General features: G+C 49.6%; 1 protein-coding gene across 1 annotated transcript in view; it reads left to right on the top strand.

The window, feature by feature from the left end:
- Cacng2 (calcium voltage-gated channel auxiliary subunit gamma 2) overlaps positions 1-13042 on the top strand; it is a 96279-nt gene extending 83237 nt beyond the window's left edge. The window contains exons 2-4 of the mRNA XM_090328636.1: positions 252-335; positions 7417-7557; positions 9099-13042. Coding sequence (XP_090184762.1) covers positions 252-335; positions 7417-7557; positions 9099-9634 — 761 coding nt within the window. The 3' untranslated portion in view covers positions 9635-13042. The remainder of the gene's footprint in view (positions 1-251; positions 336-7416; positions 7558-9098) is intronic.
- The last annotated feature ends 2961 nt before the right edge of the window (positions 13043-16003 follow it).

Here is a 16003-nt window from a genome sequence, read left to right as displayed (position 1 = left end):
AAGCAGAGCTGTAGGGACAGAGGTCCAGTTTTGAAGTCTGAGCTCCAGATCCTCTCTGTGGGGCTGCAGGCCAGCGTGTTTTGATCCACCCTAGCAGAAGTGCCAACAGACAAAGCAATAAGTTTCTCCCAGGGCCAGGGAGGCACAGAAGCAAGCTGCAGAAAAGTTAGAGGTCAGGAAGAGGCAGGTAGACCCCAAGCCCCATGACAAAGTCCTCATGGCTCATGCACTCCTTCTCCCTTGTCTTGCAGGAAACTTCAAAGGTCTGTGCAAGCAAATCGATCACTTCCCAGAGGATGCGGACTATGAAGCCGACACAGCAGAATATTTCCTCCGTGAGTCACACAGCTTTTTTATTCCCCCCCTTACCCCCTGGGGGTGGGTCCTGTGCTTTTATCCTTCAGAGAGCCAGAGAACAAGCTTACCTAAGCCACAGCCCCCACGAGGACTGGAAAAGGCTATACTAAGCTTCTTTCCTCCTTTGAGGAGAGCTAACCTGCCTGTGTGTGTGTGTGTGTGTGTGTGTGTGTGTGTGTGTGTGTGTGTGTGTGTGTGTGTGTGTGTATCTAGGCATGCATGTGTGGGTTCCTCTGCCTATAATATCCTTCCCTTCCCCACATTGTCTAGCAAACTCCTACTTATCCTTCAGGTCCCTACTAAAACACTACCTCCTCCAAGAAGCCCTTGCTCAGTCTCCTGTGTAGGTCTCTAGAACATAACACTTGATCATCCCATGGGGTCCCCCTCTGTGGGGCAAAGATCTCCCTTTTTGTTTCCCACTAAATTCCCAGCACAGTGCCTCGCTCAGAAGAAGAATAATTCAATGAAGAAACCTAGCTTTGCCAGAATGGAACTTCCACTGAAAAGAGAAACAAGTCAAATCAAAGTTAAACCCTAATGTAACAGCAGTGATCTTAAGTCCACCTGAGACATATTATCAAGAGAAAGTATTTTGAGGCCCCAAGGAAATTTCTCAAGCATCAGTAAAAACTAACAAGACTGCTTGTTCCCTGAGGAAGGATTTCCCAGAGAGGGTCTGAGAGTCCTTGAGGCCTGGGACAGAAAAGCTGAAAGCTCTCAGGCCCCAGCTCTTGTAGACCTAGAGCTGAGTCCTGGGAGTGTCCCCCTCCCCTTTTCAGCCTCTCCTCCTCTCTCCCCCACTCCTATAAAAAATGTAGGAGGCATTTTATTCTATAGATCGCCTCTGTCTGTTTCAATCATTCCTCCTCACATCAAAGCCAGCTCCCAGGTCAGCCTGGGATCTGATTTCACTAAGAAGCCCACACACAGAATATGAAGCCAGCCAGGATGCTTGGATGGATGGGAGAGGAAAGAAACATGATGCGATTTATAGATTTTTCTTAAAGATGGGGGGTACATTTTGGAATTCCCTCAAGACATAGCTCATCAATGGAATTCTCAAAGGACTGTCTGGTGGTTGCAACATGCTACCACATCTGGAGCCCAGTGCTTTAAACATCGTTGAGCACCTGATATATACAAGGCCTTGCTCAGTGCTGAGGGAGGTCAAAATAGACCAGTGAGGCATCTCTGTCCCCAGATGGACATACCAAGAAGGGAGTGCCCTCGGAGAAAAGCTTGGCTTAGGTGACACAACATGGCAAAGCTGAGGCCGGGATGGAGAAGAGAAAAGCAGTGTCATCAAAAGTCCCTCTTCTATGTCCCAGGTATCACTTGGCTGAGCCCAGTGATGATCTGATATGTTTTATGGGCCCCACAGGAAAGGCCTTGGGGCAGGAAATTGATCTTATTCATTACAGCACCCAGAACAAAGTAGGTGCTTAATATGATGCTTCTTTGGTGCCGATCCCTTCTATGCTATATGCCTCATATTAAAGAAAGCAGAGTCTGGGATCTTGGTTCATCTTTGTGTCCCTGACCAAAAGTCATGGGTTCATATTGGCAGAAAGGAAGAGCACACATTCATTGAATTGCAAGTGTTTCTTGAGCATTTCTAACAGGGCTCAGCAAATGCTTTTCCAGAAAGGATGAGAGAGTAAATCATTCAGGCATTTCAAGCCACATGGTCTCAATACAGCCTCACGATGCAGTTGGGAACATAGAGGCCACAGACAGCATTGATGCACAGGTGCCCGGCCAAAGCCTGTTCCCAGAGGCAGGGATCAGTCTGTTGAGAGTCTGTTGGATCTCTCATAGGCTAGTCAAACCAAGACAACAACATGGGCTTCTCCAAAGTAAAAGACACAAATTCCTGTCATCCCCCATAGAACTCTGACCTGGTAGAAAGCTGGAAGGCAGGGATGCGGGCCCATGAAAGTGGGCAGGGCTTCAGGGAAACCCTGCCACTCTGAGATGGCCTGGCAGATGCAGACTTGATGTGTTACCATAAGCCAGGGCAGAAGGCAGTCCTGTGTGTGAAGGGAGCCTATCCCCCATCCCCAGGAAGGTCCCAGGACTGACCCAAGGGAGCCATGTCTTCAGCCCCAGAGCACTGTGACATAAAGAGCTACACAAAACAGCTAGAGGAAGTTGAGCCACAGCAGGAGTGCATGTCCTGAAGTAGTCCTTAGACTTTTCACCAAGTCACAGACAGTGACCATGAGCCAGGCATGGCCCCTTCCTTCACTTGTGACTGTGAATAAGTCAGACAGCCCCATAACCCTTTCCTATAGCCTCCTTTTCACGCCAGGTTCTCTTCCATGTGTCAAGGCTGGGAGACAAAGCCAAGACCAGCCCTCAGAGGATGCAAACTTGGCAATTAATGAAATGAACAATTTCACTAATTGTGAAAGTAAAGTGGTAAAATGGCTCATACATGGTCCTGTGTGGTGTGGGTCCACTGTGGTGCATTCCTTGTGTCCAGGAGATGGGACTTGGTATTTCTGAGATGTCCCAATGTGATTTAGCTCAAGAGAAGAGAATCCAGAACACTTTGGTTCCTTTCCACAGTCATCTATTAAACACATACTGTATATGAGGCCTGAAAACCCGCTCACAGCCGCAGTGAGAGGCTGGGTCCCACCACTTCATAGAGACAGCTTGGAACTGGAGGTTTGGGTGAAGGCCTGAGCTGACTACTATCTCTGCCACACTTCTTCCTGCTGCAAAACAGGGGGAGGGAGGGTGCTACAGAGCACACACACACACACACACACACACACACACACGTACATGCAAGTGTGCACACACAGCAGAGATGGCATTCAGCAGGTCTTTCACCCACTCCTCCAAGGCTGGGAGTGACCAGAGAGAGGTGGGGCACAGCCCATTCCACAGGGAGGGTGATCTGATGGCAGGATGCATGCTTCTCCCAAGGACTCACAGCCAACCTGATGACAAGAACATGCTGCCAAAGAGCCAGGTTTTCTCCAGTCAGGTGCCGCCAGCCACAGGGTAGGTGGAGACACACACCTGACCACCTAGTGAAGATGAGAAGGCAGTGGGAGAAGAGTGTGCCAGAGGGCCAGTGTTGGGAGAAAGACGTCCCGATCGTGGCCAGCTGGAGGCAGGAGAGAAGAGCACTATAGCTGGCCACACCACAGGGATTCAACAAACGCAGCCCTGCTGCTTCCCACTCCCCCCAGCTCCCCAGCCTCCCTGGACCTGGGCTTCCTCAGTAAGGGCCCCCAGTACCCTGGGGTGAGAGACTGAGTTGGAATAAGACAGTTCTCCTCTGCTCCAGCCTGCAGCACGGGAAGCACTCAGGCTGCATTAACCATTGTCATTGCTTAGCATTGCCTCCTACAACAGGAGCCAAGTGCTAAGGGCAAAGATCAGTTGGATGCTCATGGCCAAAGTAGCACTCCATTAAGATGAAGGGGAGGCGCAGGCTGCACATACCCCAGGAAGGTTTTTTTAGGCTAAGGACTAACAAGAGCAGTGTCTAAGGCTGCTAGGCCATGAACTGCCAGAGATGTGTGAGAAGACTGAGCAGCAGGAAGACTTCCTGACAGCCTGGAGGCGAAGAGAACAAATAGCCAATTCAGGGTCTAGAATAGAGCAAAAGCAGTCTGCTCTCTGCTCTCCTCTTCCTCATCTTTCTCCTTCTCTTCCTCCTCCTCCTCCTTTTCTCTATATCTGTCTGTCTGTCTGTCTGTCTGTCTGTCTGTCTGCTCTCTCTCTCTCTCTCTCTCTCTCTCTCTCTCTCTCTCTCTCACACACACACACACACACACACACACACACACACGCCTCCTCCTCCTCCTCTTCTTCTTCTTCTTCTTTTTCCTCTTTTCCTTCTTCTTCTTCTTCTTGGGTCCTAGGCCTTGGATTCTGGGCCTGGGAACCATCCCTGAGCTCTTCAGCTCAAGGCTACCACCCTACCCCTCTGTGCCTCAGCATCACTTCCAGTTTTCTAGTGGTTAATTGGAGATGAGTCTCATCGGCTTTAGTGCCCCACTGGCTTTGAACCTCAATCCTCAGATCTCAGCCTCCTTAGTGGCTAGGATTACAGGCGTGAGCCACCATGCCCAACACACACTCTTCTTGTTTCCCCATCAATTTTCATAGACCTTGGCTACACCACCCAGCACACCCACAACATGGATGCTGGATAGATATATTAAGTCCACCTTACTGTACATTTTTTATGTGTGATTTTTGAGTGTGTGTGTGTATGCACGGTAGTACTAGGTAGGGCTTGAACCCAGGGCCTGAATGCTGTCCCTTAGATTTTTATACTCAAGGTTGATGATCTACCATGTGAACCACAGGACCATTCTGGATTTGTGATAGTTAATTGGAAGTAAGAGTCACACAAACTTTTCTACCTGGCCTGAGTTTGAACCGTGATCATCAGATCTCAGTCTCCTTAGTAGCTAGAATTACAGGCCTGAGCTGCCAGAGCCTGGCTACACATGGATTTGACCACCAAATGGGAAGAAGCTCTCAGTTATCATCTGTTGTGTTTAAATTGTTGTGTGATCTGCTGAGCCTTTCCCTGCCCTTGATTGTGTGAAAATCTGCCTCCCAACGAGCAAGGTGAATGTTACAGTCATCCTCTCGAGCCAAAAAGGGCATATAATGTGCTTAATTGAAGCACTCAAGTGAAAATTACAGACTTGTGGACAGGCGGCTTGTTTTTAAAAGAAGTTGGGTGGCATTGGGGGGGGGGAGGGAATGAATGAAACATTTGCAGTCCTGAGACAAAGAGCATGAAATAGGATCTAGTCTTTAGTGAGTGGAATTAAAGTAGACAACTACCATTTTTGTGACAGAAACGTAGCCTGCTCTGTGTACTTTCCAGTTCTGAATGCTCACACCTACTATACACACAGCACAGGCACAGTCAAGTGGCTTCAGGGAACCGAGCTCTCCCCAAGCATGCGCAGGTGTTCCTCGATGACAGTCTACTGGGAACCTGCAGACACCAAGAGTGCATGCACTGTCATCTCTCCTCCCCTGGGTGATCCCCAGGGTCTTCTCACCTCTGTGTGCTGGTGAAGATGAGGAATAGATAGCTGCAAGTGCCTGTGGCTGTGGTCATGGGGTGTGTGGGTGCCCGTGCCAGGGCTGGAAAGCAAGTTGTGGGCAGACACTCTACTGCCTGAGAGGTGACTTGCAGGAAGAGAACACCCCAACCAGGGCCAAGGAGGGGAGGAGCCCTGTCCCTGTGGTCTCAGCACCCAGAGCCAGCTGCTTGGCCCGCAGCCTCTGCCCCTGCACAGCTCTGCCCTTCAAGTCCCCAACCTCGAACACCAGCATCCATGAGCTGCTAGATCTTACTGCAGATGAGGGCAAGCAAGGGTCTCTCACGTCACACATGGTAATCAACCCTCTTCAGAAAATCTAGACAGTCACCAAGCACAAGGGCCTCCTACTTTTGATTTGAGCTACTCAAGAGGCAGAGATTGGAAGATGGTGGTTTGCAGTCAGCCCAGGGAAGAAAAGTCCACACAACTCCATCTTCAGCTAACCAGCAAAAAGTTAGGCTGGAGGCATGACTAAAACGGTACAGCTCTAACCCTGTGCTAATAAGCCAAGTGAGAATACAAATCCTACAGATCAAGTTCTAGAACCAAGCCCCAAAACAACGTGAAGTCTAGACAGAACCCTTGTGGCCTTGCGGCCGCCCAAAGGGATAGGAAGTGGAGGATGCTACTTTTATTACACTTACCCTAAAACACATTCCCAAACAACCAATCCCTCCCGGCATTGGCCAAAAGCTCCCTGTGGCTCACAAGACTGAGAGGTGGGGCAGGACCACCAAAGTCAAAGGTCCAGGGCAAGGAGCCGGCCCTGGTCTTGATGTCATTCCTGCCTACTGAAATGTTTTTTTTCTTTTGGAGGTATGTTATGGAGGCCTACAGACACTGGCCTTTAATGAGATGATATACACACACACATAACTCATTAACACACCCAACCCAACTACCACCCTGCCCTCTGCCAATTCTCAAAATATTCTGTCCTGTCCTGCTTGTTTATCCTTCCCTTCCTCCCTTATCTCAAGTATAATGACACAAGAATTTATTACAATTACTATTTCTTATGCCAGTACATTTTTGGATTGTTGGATTCATTTGTTCCAGTCCTGGGGCTTGAACTCAGGGTCTGGGAACTGTCCCTGATCTCTTTTTGTTCAAGGCTAGCACTCTACCACTTATGCCACAGCTCTACTTCTGTTTTTTTTTTCTGAGTGGTTTATTGAAGATAATCATCTTATGGTCTTTCCTGCCCAGGCTGGCTTTGAATCTTGATCCTTAGATCTCAGCTGCTTGAGTAGCCAGGATTACAAATGTGAGCCACTGGTACCTAGCTTCCAGAACCTTTTTAAAAAAATAAATGAATTACTTTACTAAGTTCACTTAATCCTTACAGTAAACTGAGGAGGCAGAAACTACTGCCATCCCTGTTTTACAGAAGGAAACTGAGGCATACATAGACATGATAACTTTCCTAAATGTATAGGCTAATAAATACGATGGCCAGATTCCAATTCAAGGCACATAGTTCCACCTAGCTGCCATGCCACCCTTTCAATGTGCCAATGTTCTCCAAGGCACAAGAGATGTTTAGCTAACAGCTTTGTATAAGGAGGTCAGGGAAGATCTCACGGATGAGACTTTGAATTGGGTTTTGATGCATGAATAGAAGTTTGCTGAGAGAACAGAAAAGATATATCCATTAAGTATGTCAAAAGTCCTCAGCATAAAAACAATGTCATAAGCAGCTTGCTGTAGCTGGGTAAGACAGAGATGCACGAGGCTAAAGTGAACAGAGGCTGCAAGGGCCTCTGTGTGCCTGAAAAAGGGCTGGAGATTGGTCCTGAAGGTGGAGGCAAGCTCCTGAGGGAGACTGTTGCTAAGCAACAAGGACCTAGGCTATGTCCTGGAAATCCCAGTTGCTGTGGTCCATTTACTTCTCCTTCCCCTTCCATCCCACAGCCTCATGGTCACTTCCTTCTCTCCCTCCCTGACTCTCTGTGTACTACAGGGGCTGTGAGAGCCTCAAGCATCTTCCCGATCCTCAGCGTGATTCTGCTTTTCATGGGTGGGCTCTGCATTGCAGCCAGCGAGTTCTACAAGACTCGGCACAACATCATCCTGAGTGCCGGCATCTTCTTCGTGTCCGCAGGTGAGGGTGCCCGGGGGGCGGGGTTCCTGGGTGAGAGACGTCTCTAGCCCTGGCAACGGGCTGTCTCAGGGGAAGGCTGAGCTGGGACTCCCTCATTCGGAGCCCTCACTGAGTGCCCCAGGAATATCACTGACCCCTCCCTGCTGCCCATCCTCTCTCTCCTACATGCCCTCCCCACAGGAATCTACTGAGGAAACCGAGGAGGACAACTAAAGGGCCCATCATTTCTTCCCTTTTTTTTTTTGGTCAATCTTGGGACTTGAACTTAGGGCCTGATTGGTGACTTTTTCACCCAAGGCTAGCGCTCTACGACTTTAAGCCACAGTGCCACTTCCAGTTTTTTGGTGGTTAATTGGAGATAAGAGTCTCATGGACTTTCTGCCTGGTCTAGTTTTGAACCTCGATCCTTAGATCTCAGCCTTCTGAGTAGCTAGGATAACAGGCGTGAGCCACATGTACCTGGTTCCCATCATATCTTGAGCCCTTTTCTGATGCCCAGCTAAGCCCAAGGAAGGCTCACCCCCCACTATTATAGCCAGCCCCCCACAACCAGCTTTCTGAGCCAGATTCTATGATGAGATACACTGGTTCTGGATGCCCTGAAAGGAGCAGGGGTTGTACTAGAGCCATTAGATAGATAACACTGACTAACACAGCTCAGGAACACTTGCTGTAGGCAGAGGTCAAATCCCATCCTTTCCTCACCTCTGGACCACCTCCAGACCCAGTCCTCTGGAGTAAGGCTACCATTTACAGAGCAGAAGACTCAGGCTAAGGTTTTGAACCCAGGCCATCTGGCTCCAGGACCCATGCCTAGAACACTCACCCCTCCCTTTTTTTTTTGGCTGGTCCTGGGGCTTAAATGCAGGGCCTGGACACTGTCCTTGGGCTTTCTCAAGGCTAGCACTCTACCACTCGAGCCACAACACCACCGCTTTTTCTGTGTGTGTGGTACCAAGGAATCGAACCTAGAGTTTCATGCATGCTAGGCAGGCACTCTACCACTAAGCCACATTTCCAGCCCCATACGTGCTGCCTTCAGCAAGTTGCTTAACCTTTCTGTGCTTCCATTTATTATACGTGAAATGTCTGCCTCCTCTCTGTCTACTGGCCTTTCCCATCCTAGCCCTTTCTGAATGACTGAAAACATGGAGACAAACTGGACATGCCAGTAAACCCTAGCTACTAAGGAGGCTGAGATCTAAGGGTGTGGGTTTGCAGCCAGTTCAACTGGAAAGTTTTATCTCTAGTTAACCACCCCAAAAAAAAATCCAGAAGTGGAGCCGTGACTCAAGTGGTAGAGCACCAGCCTTGAGCCAAAGAGCTCATGGTCAGCACCCAAGCCGCAGTACTGGCACAAAGATAACAGAAAAATAAAAACGGAAGATGAGGTTTCCAGTGTTCCTTGGAGACACTTATTCAACAGATACCCTGTGGGTGCAAATGCAGAGGCCCAGCCGGGAGGGCCCAGCGGAGGCCCCTGCCCTTCCGGCCCGCCCCAGAACTAATACCCCTGTCTCTGCCCCCTCCTCCCGTGCCAGGTCTGAGTAACATCATTGGCATCATAGTGTACATATCTGCCAATGCCGGGGACCCCTCCAAGAGCGACTCCAAAAAGAACAGCTACTCCTACGGCTGGTCCTTCTACTTCGGGGCCCTGTCCTTCATCATCGCCGAGATGGTCGGGGTGCTGGCCGTGCACATGTTTATCGACCGCCACAAACAGCTGCGGGCCACGGCCCGCGCCACGGACTACCTCCAGGCCTCGGCCATCACCCGCATCCCCAGCTACCGCTACCGCTACCAGCGCCGCAGCCGCTCCAGCTCGCGCTCCACCGAGCCCTCCCACTCCAGGGACGCCTCGCCCGTGGGCATCAAGGGCTTCAACACCCTGCCGTCCACCGAGATCTCCATGTACACGCTCAGCAGGGACCCCCTGAAGGCCGCCACCACGCCCACCGCCACCTACAACTCGGACAGGGACAACAGCTTCCTCCAAGTCCACAACTGTATCCCCAAGGAGAGCAAGGACTCTCTGCATTCCAACACAGCCAACCGCAGGACCACGCCCGTCTGAAGTGTGTGGGGAGGGGGGACCCAGACAGGGAGGCGCAGGGGCCCCAGGCAGGGGGGGAGAGGGGGACCCACCCAAGGGAGACCTTCCAAACGCAAAAAAACAACACACAAAAACAACAAAAAGAAAAAAACAAAACAAAAAAAAGAGAAAAACATAACAAGTAAATTAAAAAAAAAAAATAGACGAGGAACCAAGCAAGCCACAGGCCATGCGAGAAAACACAAATGAGGAAACGCTTAACACGCTTTAAGACAAAGCGAGAGGGATTTAAAAAAAAATTAAATAGAAAACAAATCTCAAAGAAAATGCATGATTTCCCATGTACCATTATTTTAACATTTAATAAAAACCAATTTAAATTAAAAAAATAAAAGGGAACCAAGATAACAGTAAAGCAAAAAAAAAACAATAAAATAAAACATAAAATAGCGAGAATGGAAAGGAAGAGGGATGTCCTTATTGTTTATTAGGGCTTTATGTTACTTTTTTTATTTCAACATGGGGAAAGTTTTAAAATAAAAAAGTATTCTGTTCCCTTTAGCCCCAGAAGGCCCCGCCTCCCTGGGCGAGTAGGGGGTGGAGACTCAGGGCCAGGGGGCGTGGTCACTGGCAGGCCCGGGACGCCTGGGGAAGCTCATTGGCTCCAGAGCCTGCCCCGCCCAGCACCAATGGGGCAACTGGCCTCCAGGTGACCTGAGCCCTTGGACCCCTGTCCCTTAGGTGCCTAGAGGTGAGGTGGGCTTGGGGCTGCTCAGCCCCAGGTTCCTAGTCCTTAACGGTCCTTAGCCCACTGTGATGACTTCCCAAGCCTTGAGGAAAGGGAAGAGGGAGGGAAAACTGCTGGGGGAGGGGTTTCCCCCTGGAATCCTCAGAGGGAGCCTTATGGGGTCACTGTCCCCAAACTCCTGTTCTTGGGGTTAGGGGATGCCCAACCCTGGGGCATATAAAGCAGTTCTCCCTCCTCACCCCCTCACCTCAAGGCACTGATGACCTTGGGGCGATGATGGGCGCCCAGACTCATAGGCTCCCAGCCTCCTGGGAAGGGGCTCTTCGAGCCTTTGGGGGTTCCTTGGACTCACTGATGTCCCCTTTGGGGACCCAGCAGGTCCAACAATGACATTGCAAAAAGGTTTCTTTTTACAAAAGAAAAAAAAAAGGAAAAACAAGTGGTGATTTTTTTTAATAAAAAAACCACAGACTATAAATAAATGTAAATATATAAGTGGATTTACTTGCAAGAAAATCAGATAGTATTTTTCTTTTAATTCTTTTCCAGCTTTAAACTGTGAAAACAAACAAAAAAACGGGGTGGGTGGGGGACTTAAAATTTAGCAGGGAACTTGTAAAGACAAAAAGAGAAAACAAATATATAAAACCATTTCTGAAAAATCATTGTGAAAGACAGGAGCTGGGTGTAGAGCTGGAGGGAGAGGGAAAAGGCCCTGAGAGCTTCAGGGGGTTCCTGCTAGCAGGAAGGCGCTACTGTGGAAAGAGGAGACCCCACACCCCACTGCTAATCCCCATCACACACACACACACACACACACACACACACACACACACACACACACACACACATGTATTCCTCTAAGCCCAGTGCAGCCCTCATGGTTCACTTTCACCCCTCACGCAGCCAGGAGTGTGGCTCTGAGGAACCGGTCTGTACCCTGCAAAGCCATGGATGATAATATTCCACACGATACCCCCTGTGCCTGTCATTACACCAAGCCAACACACACATGTGCACCAGTCACACATATGGAAGGGCACCAGCTAGAATCTGGGTCTGGATTCTAGACACTCTTGCCATGTGGCCTTTCTGTATAAGTGTCTCTCTATGTGAGCATGATGGACAGACCCAGACGCCCCCCAGGGCCCCTTCTTGTGTTTCTATGACTTTTAAGATCTGCCACCTGCCTGGAGGAAGATGTCAGGGATGACCAAAACAGCGGCCAATAAGTTCAATGACATTGAGAACATTTCTCAAGCCAGCAGTTTCATCTCTTCTCTCCTCTCCTCCTTTTCTCTCCCCTCTTCTCCTCTCCCCTTCTTTTCTCTCTTCTCTCTTCCTCTCCTCTCTTCTCTCTCTCACACACACCCCATATGCCTCCTCACTGTGCTCCCCAGCCCCTGCCCTACATTCAGTGTCAAAGCAAAAACTCACATGAACCACCAGATCCTGCCACTCTGCAGGAGAGGACATAGGAGTTCCAGACACCACTCTGCATGGTGTGTCCTCTCTTAAATGCTATGAGCCCATCACAGACATTGGAAGAAACTTCCTTTAGCAAAGCGATCAGCCACCAGGGGCCCCCTGTCTTGGGAATTGGTGAGAAAGAGGTCCCTCTAAGGTTTACTGGGAGGTGTGAAGGATGCCCTTCCTGGAGTGGAGAGTTTTCACAGAGTGTGTCCCCAGGGGGAGCCCACTTCACAGTTAAAATTATACCCCAGACTAACATGTAGGGATACCCCTGGCTTTTCCCCTTCCTTTGCCAGAATGACAAGGGTCAATTTGGACCACAAAATCCAACTGCTTTCCCAAGCCAGAACTTTTCATCCAGCCTTAGAGCTAGTCCTGAGAAGGTGAGGCCCAGGCAGGCAGCACGCCAGCCTTTCTGTGTATCACTCTCTGGGCACCCACCTGCTCTGAGAGTCCTCAGGTCCCTGCCAAGTTGAAAAGACACATTAATAAAGCCCACTACCCATTGTCCTGCATGTCTTTCATCAAAAGGAAAGTTCTTTGACTAAGGTCAGCAGAAACTGGAGCCCCAAAACAGCCCCAGAGCAAGACCAAGTATCAGCCTGCACCAGAGGACAAGGGAGACCTCAGGCCCCAGAGCACAGGGGTCAATTAAGTATGGTGATTACTGAGCTTCTCTCAGCCTGGGCAAAAAAAAAAAAAAGGCAATCTATCACTCCTCAGCCAAATGTTATCCCTTCTCCACTAGCTTCTACAACTGACCATCAAAAACCTAGGGAGAAAAGAAAAACAACAATGGATAGCAAGCAAGTGCCCTGACTGCCCAGAAAACAGTTCAGTCCCCTGCACTCTGGCTGCATCTGGGCAGCAAGGGTTCATCTTTCCAAGCTGTGACTCCTAGGCCAGGGCCACCAAAAGAAGGCCTTTGGTACATAAGGTGACACCAGCATGGCAGAAAGGGCTAGGGGGCCAGGAGGGAAGGGACTGGGTGGGGATCCCCAGAGCACGGCTTGATATGGTGAGTGATGGCTTGTATTCAGCTCCAACCAGTTCAAGGAAACAACTTCCATTTTATTTTCTTGGTGGGTCTTTTTTTTCAGACTGTTAACAGAAAAAAATTTTAAAAAGCAGAAACCTAAAAAACAAACAAACAAACAAAACCAATCCTGGTACATGAAATAAAGATTTTTTTTATAGCTTGGTCCTCATTTCAATGGGTTTCTTTGCTTTTTGCAACTCCCAGCAGCCCAACTGAAGAAATTCTGTCTGTCTCTCTCTGTCTCTGTCTCTCCCCCAACACCTCTCTCTCTCTGGCTTTTGAATAGAGCGCAAGCGCCCCCTCCCCTCTCTCTCTCTGTTGTGGGGTTTGAACTCTGGACCTGGGCATTGTCCCTGAGCTCTTCAGCTCAAGGCTACCACCCTACCCCTGAGCCACAGCCCCACTTCCCTTGAATAAAGATCTCAACACTGAGAGTCCAAGGCTCTGACTTCAGAAGAACAGGTAAGAAGTTGTAAGCCCAGAAGACCTGTCCTTTATAGAAGAAAACTCTAGCTAGAGGCCAGGATGGGCCCAGAGAAGTATCTTCAGGGAAGCTTAGAACCCAGTCTGCCCAGATCTCTCCCCGTGCCCAGTCAGCAATTCTTCTTTATCTCCTCTGACAAGCTCCAGGCTCCTGCCTCCACTGCCCTCCCCATCTCCCTGGCCACCCTGAACATCCATCTGCAGGGGTAAGGGCAGGCAGGTGCTGTCTCAGAGAGTGTCTCATCTTGCCTAACAAGGAGCATCAGCTTGGACAGGCTTCCAAGGGAGATGGAGAGAGCTGGCCAGTGGCCAATCACCTTCTGCTTCACTGATGTACCAGCTCCGCAATGAAGCATCCCAGCCAGTCTGCAGACTCCTCCCAAGTTGGCCACAACGGGAGGTTGGCCTTGTTGGCCAGGGCCACCGTGAGCCTCTCACTGTCACACACAGAGATGTTCCAGTTCCCAGATGTGCTAGCAGCTCCCACAGGTCATCTCCTGTGGGACAACCACACCTGTGTGGTTCAATGGTGGCTCTTGGATGGCTACAGAAGCCATGGTGGAGAGCTGATACCACATCACAGATGAATTAGAGGCATGTGTGTGTGTCCATGCTTGGGCCTGAACTCAGGTCTTGGGCACGGTCCTTTAGCTTTTTCATTCAAGGCAGGTCTATCACTAGTCACACCACTTCTGGCTTTTTGCCACGTAACTGGAAATGAGTCTCAGACTCTCCTGTCCAGGCTGGCTTTGAACTATGATCTTAGAAATCAGCCTCTTGAGTAGCTATGGTTACAGGCTAGGGATATTTGTCAATGGAGAGCCAGTCACTAGAACTTTTCCAGCACACCATTGCCTAAGTCTGTGGGGACATGTATGTATACAAACTCATTCATGAACATCTTAACGACATGATACATGACCACAGCATGTGTGCAGCATGCATTCATTTACATACCTTTTCCCATGTGGACACACACACATGTACATGCGCACACATTTCTACCATGAGGGCCACACATGTAAACATGTCGGATTTACTGGCCACATCCCCTTCACCAGGCTCTGAGCTTGTTCCAAGAGCACAGATGCCAAGAATACAGGCCCTCCTGCCAGACACTCTTGTTGGAGACACAGAGTTGGACAGGGCAGCAGAGACTTGTGGCAGCAGGAGAAGAGGAAGGGCCCTGGCCCAGCAGCGCTCATGGAGGAGGGTATGTGGGTTGAGGATTGTCTATCCCTAGTACTCAGGCTAAGCATGGGCTTGTACAGTAGCCAGCCACAGGGATGACACTATGCCCTAGCTGCTCACATCTACAGAACGCAGGCACCAGACAGCAAAGGTGTGCATCTGTGCAGGCACATACACATGCTCACGACATCTGTCAGGAACAAGGGACACAATGTCGGGTCGGATGGCCTGAATTTGTCACCAGGTGCATGGTGCCCTGAGGCAGGCTTCCTCCTTCCTCCTCATTTTCATTTTCTCTTACTCCCTGTCAATAATCTCTCTCTCTCTCTCCCTTCCTCCCTCCCTCCCTCTCTCTCTCATTCACAGCCTCCATCTCTCCTGCTCTCTTCTCCCTATCCTGTGCCAACATGGGACTGTACAACTCCTAGGAGAATAAGTACCATTGAGGGGAGACTGTGCAGGGAAAAGAAGCACCTCCTTTACCATCTTTTCTTGTCAGGAAGTCCATGACCTGTGTCATTCTTCAAATGGCATAAATCTTTAAAAGTCAGCAAGAGGGCCCAGAGTTTGGCCTAGTGATAGAGTGCTTGCCTAGCATGCACGAAGACCTGGGTTCGATTCCTTGGTACCACATACATAGAAAAAAAAGCCAGAAATGGTGCTGAGGCTCAAGTGTTAGAGCTCTAGTTTGGAGAAAGTTCAAGGACAGTGTCAGGCCTTGAGCTCTAGCCCAGGACTGGCAAAAAATAAAAGTCAGCAAGAAATAAGACATGGGGTATAAAGCCTATGCACCAACATTAGGCAGGATGGAGGAAGCTGGAGGAGAGCAGAGAGAAACAATGAGACACAAGCTAAACCACAGTTTCTCTATGTCACTCTCATTTTAAAACCTTTAGTGGCCCCCAGTGCTCTCACAGTAAAACCTACAGAACCCGCTTTGTTGGTCCCTGTTTATCCATCTTGCCACAATAAACTGGGTCTTATTGAGAACTTACGATGTGCCCGCCACTACCACATTAAATGCTATCCCAGCTCAACTGAGCAGGTATTCTTATCCCCTTTTCAGGGATGGGGGACTGAGGCTCAGAAAGCAGACTGATACGAGGGGAAGAAGGTAGACTCAGTTTGAGTGCTGGCTTATGCTGCTCACAGGTGGCATGATCTACATAAGAAACCTAAGCACTGGCTGGCTGCTTTGTCTTATCTGCAGAGGTGGAAGAATAATCGCGGTGGCTGCCTGTGACACCAGAGCTGTGCAGGACTTGGGAGCAGTCACACAAGCTTGCACTGACACAGCCCTGAGTCTGAGTCAGCCCTCTATTGCTGCTCTTGGCACAAAGATGGTCTCAGAATGTGGCAAAGCTGGCTGTGACCTACTACTCCATCCTGTCCCCACTCTCTGAGTACACACATTCCTAGAGACCCCGTTAGATCACTAAATGAGGTGCCAGGGGCA

This window comes from Megascapheus bottae, chromosome 2 (assembly GCF_031878675.1).
Source record: "Megascapheus bottae isolate mThoBot1 chromosome 2, mThoBot2.hap1, whole genome shotgun sequence".
Taxonomy (NCBI): Eukaryota; Metazoa; Chordata; class Mammalia; order Rodentia; family Geomyidae; genus Megascapheus; species Megascapheus bottae.
Note: the sequence above shows the minus strand (reverse complement) of the source record. Positions and strands in the feature narration are given on the sequence as shown.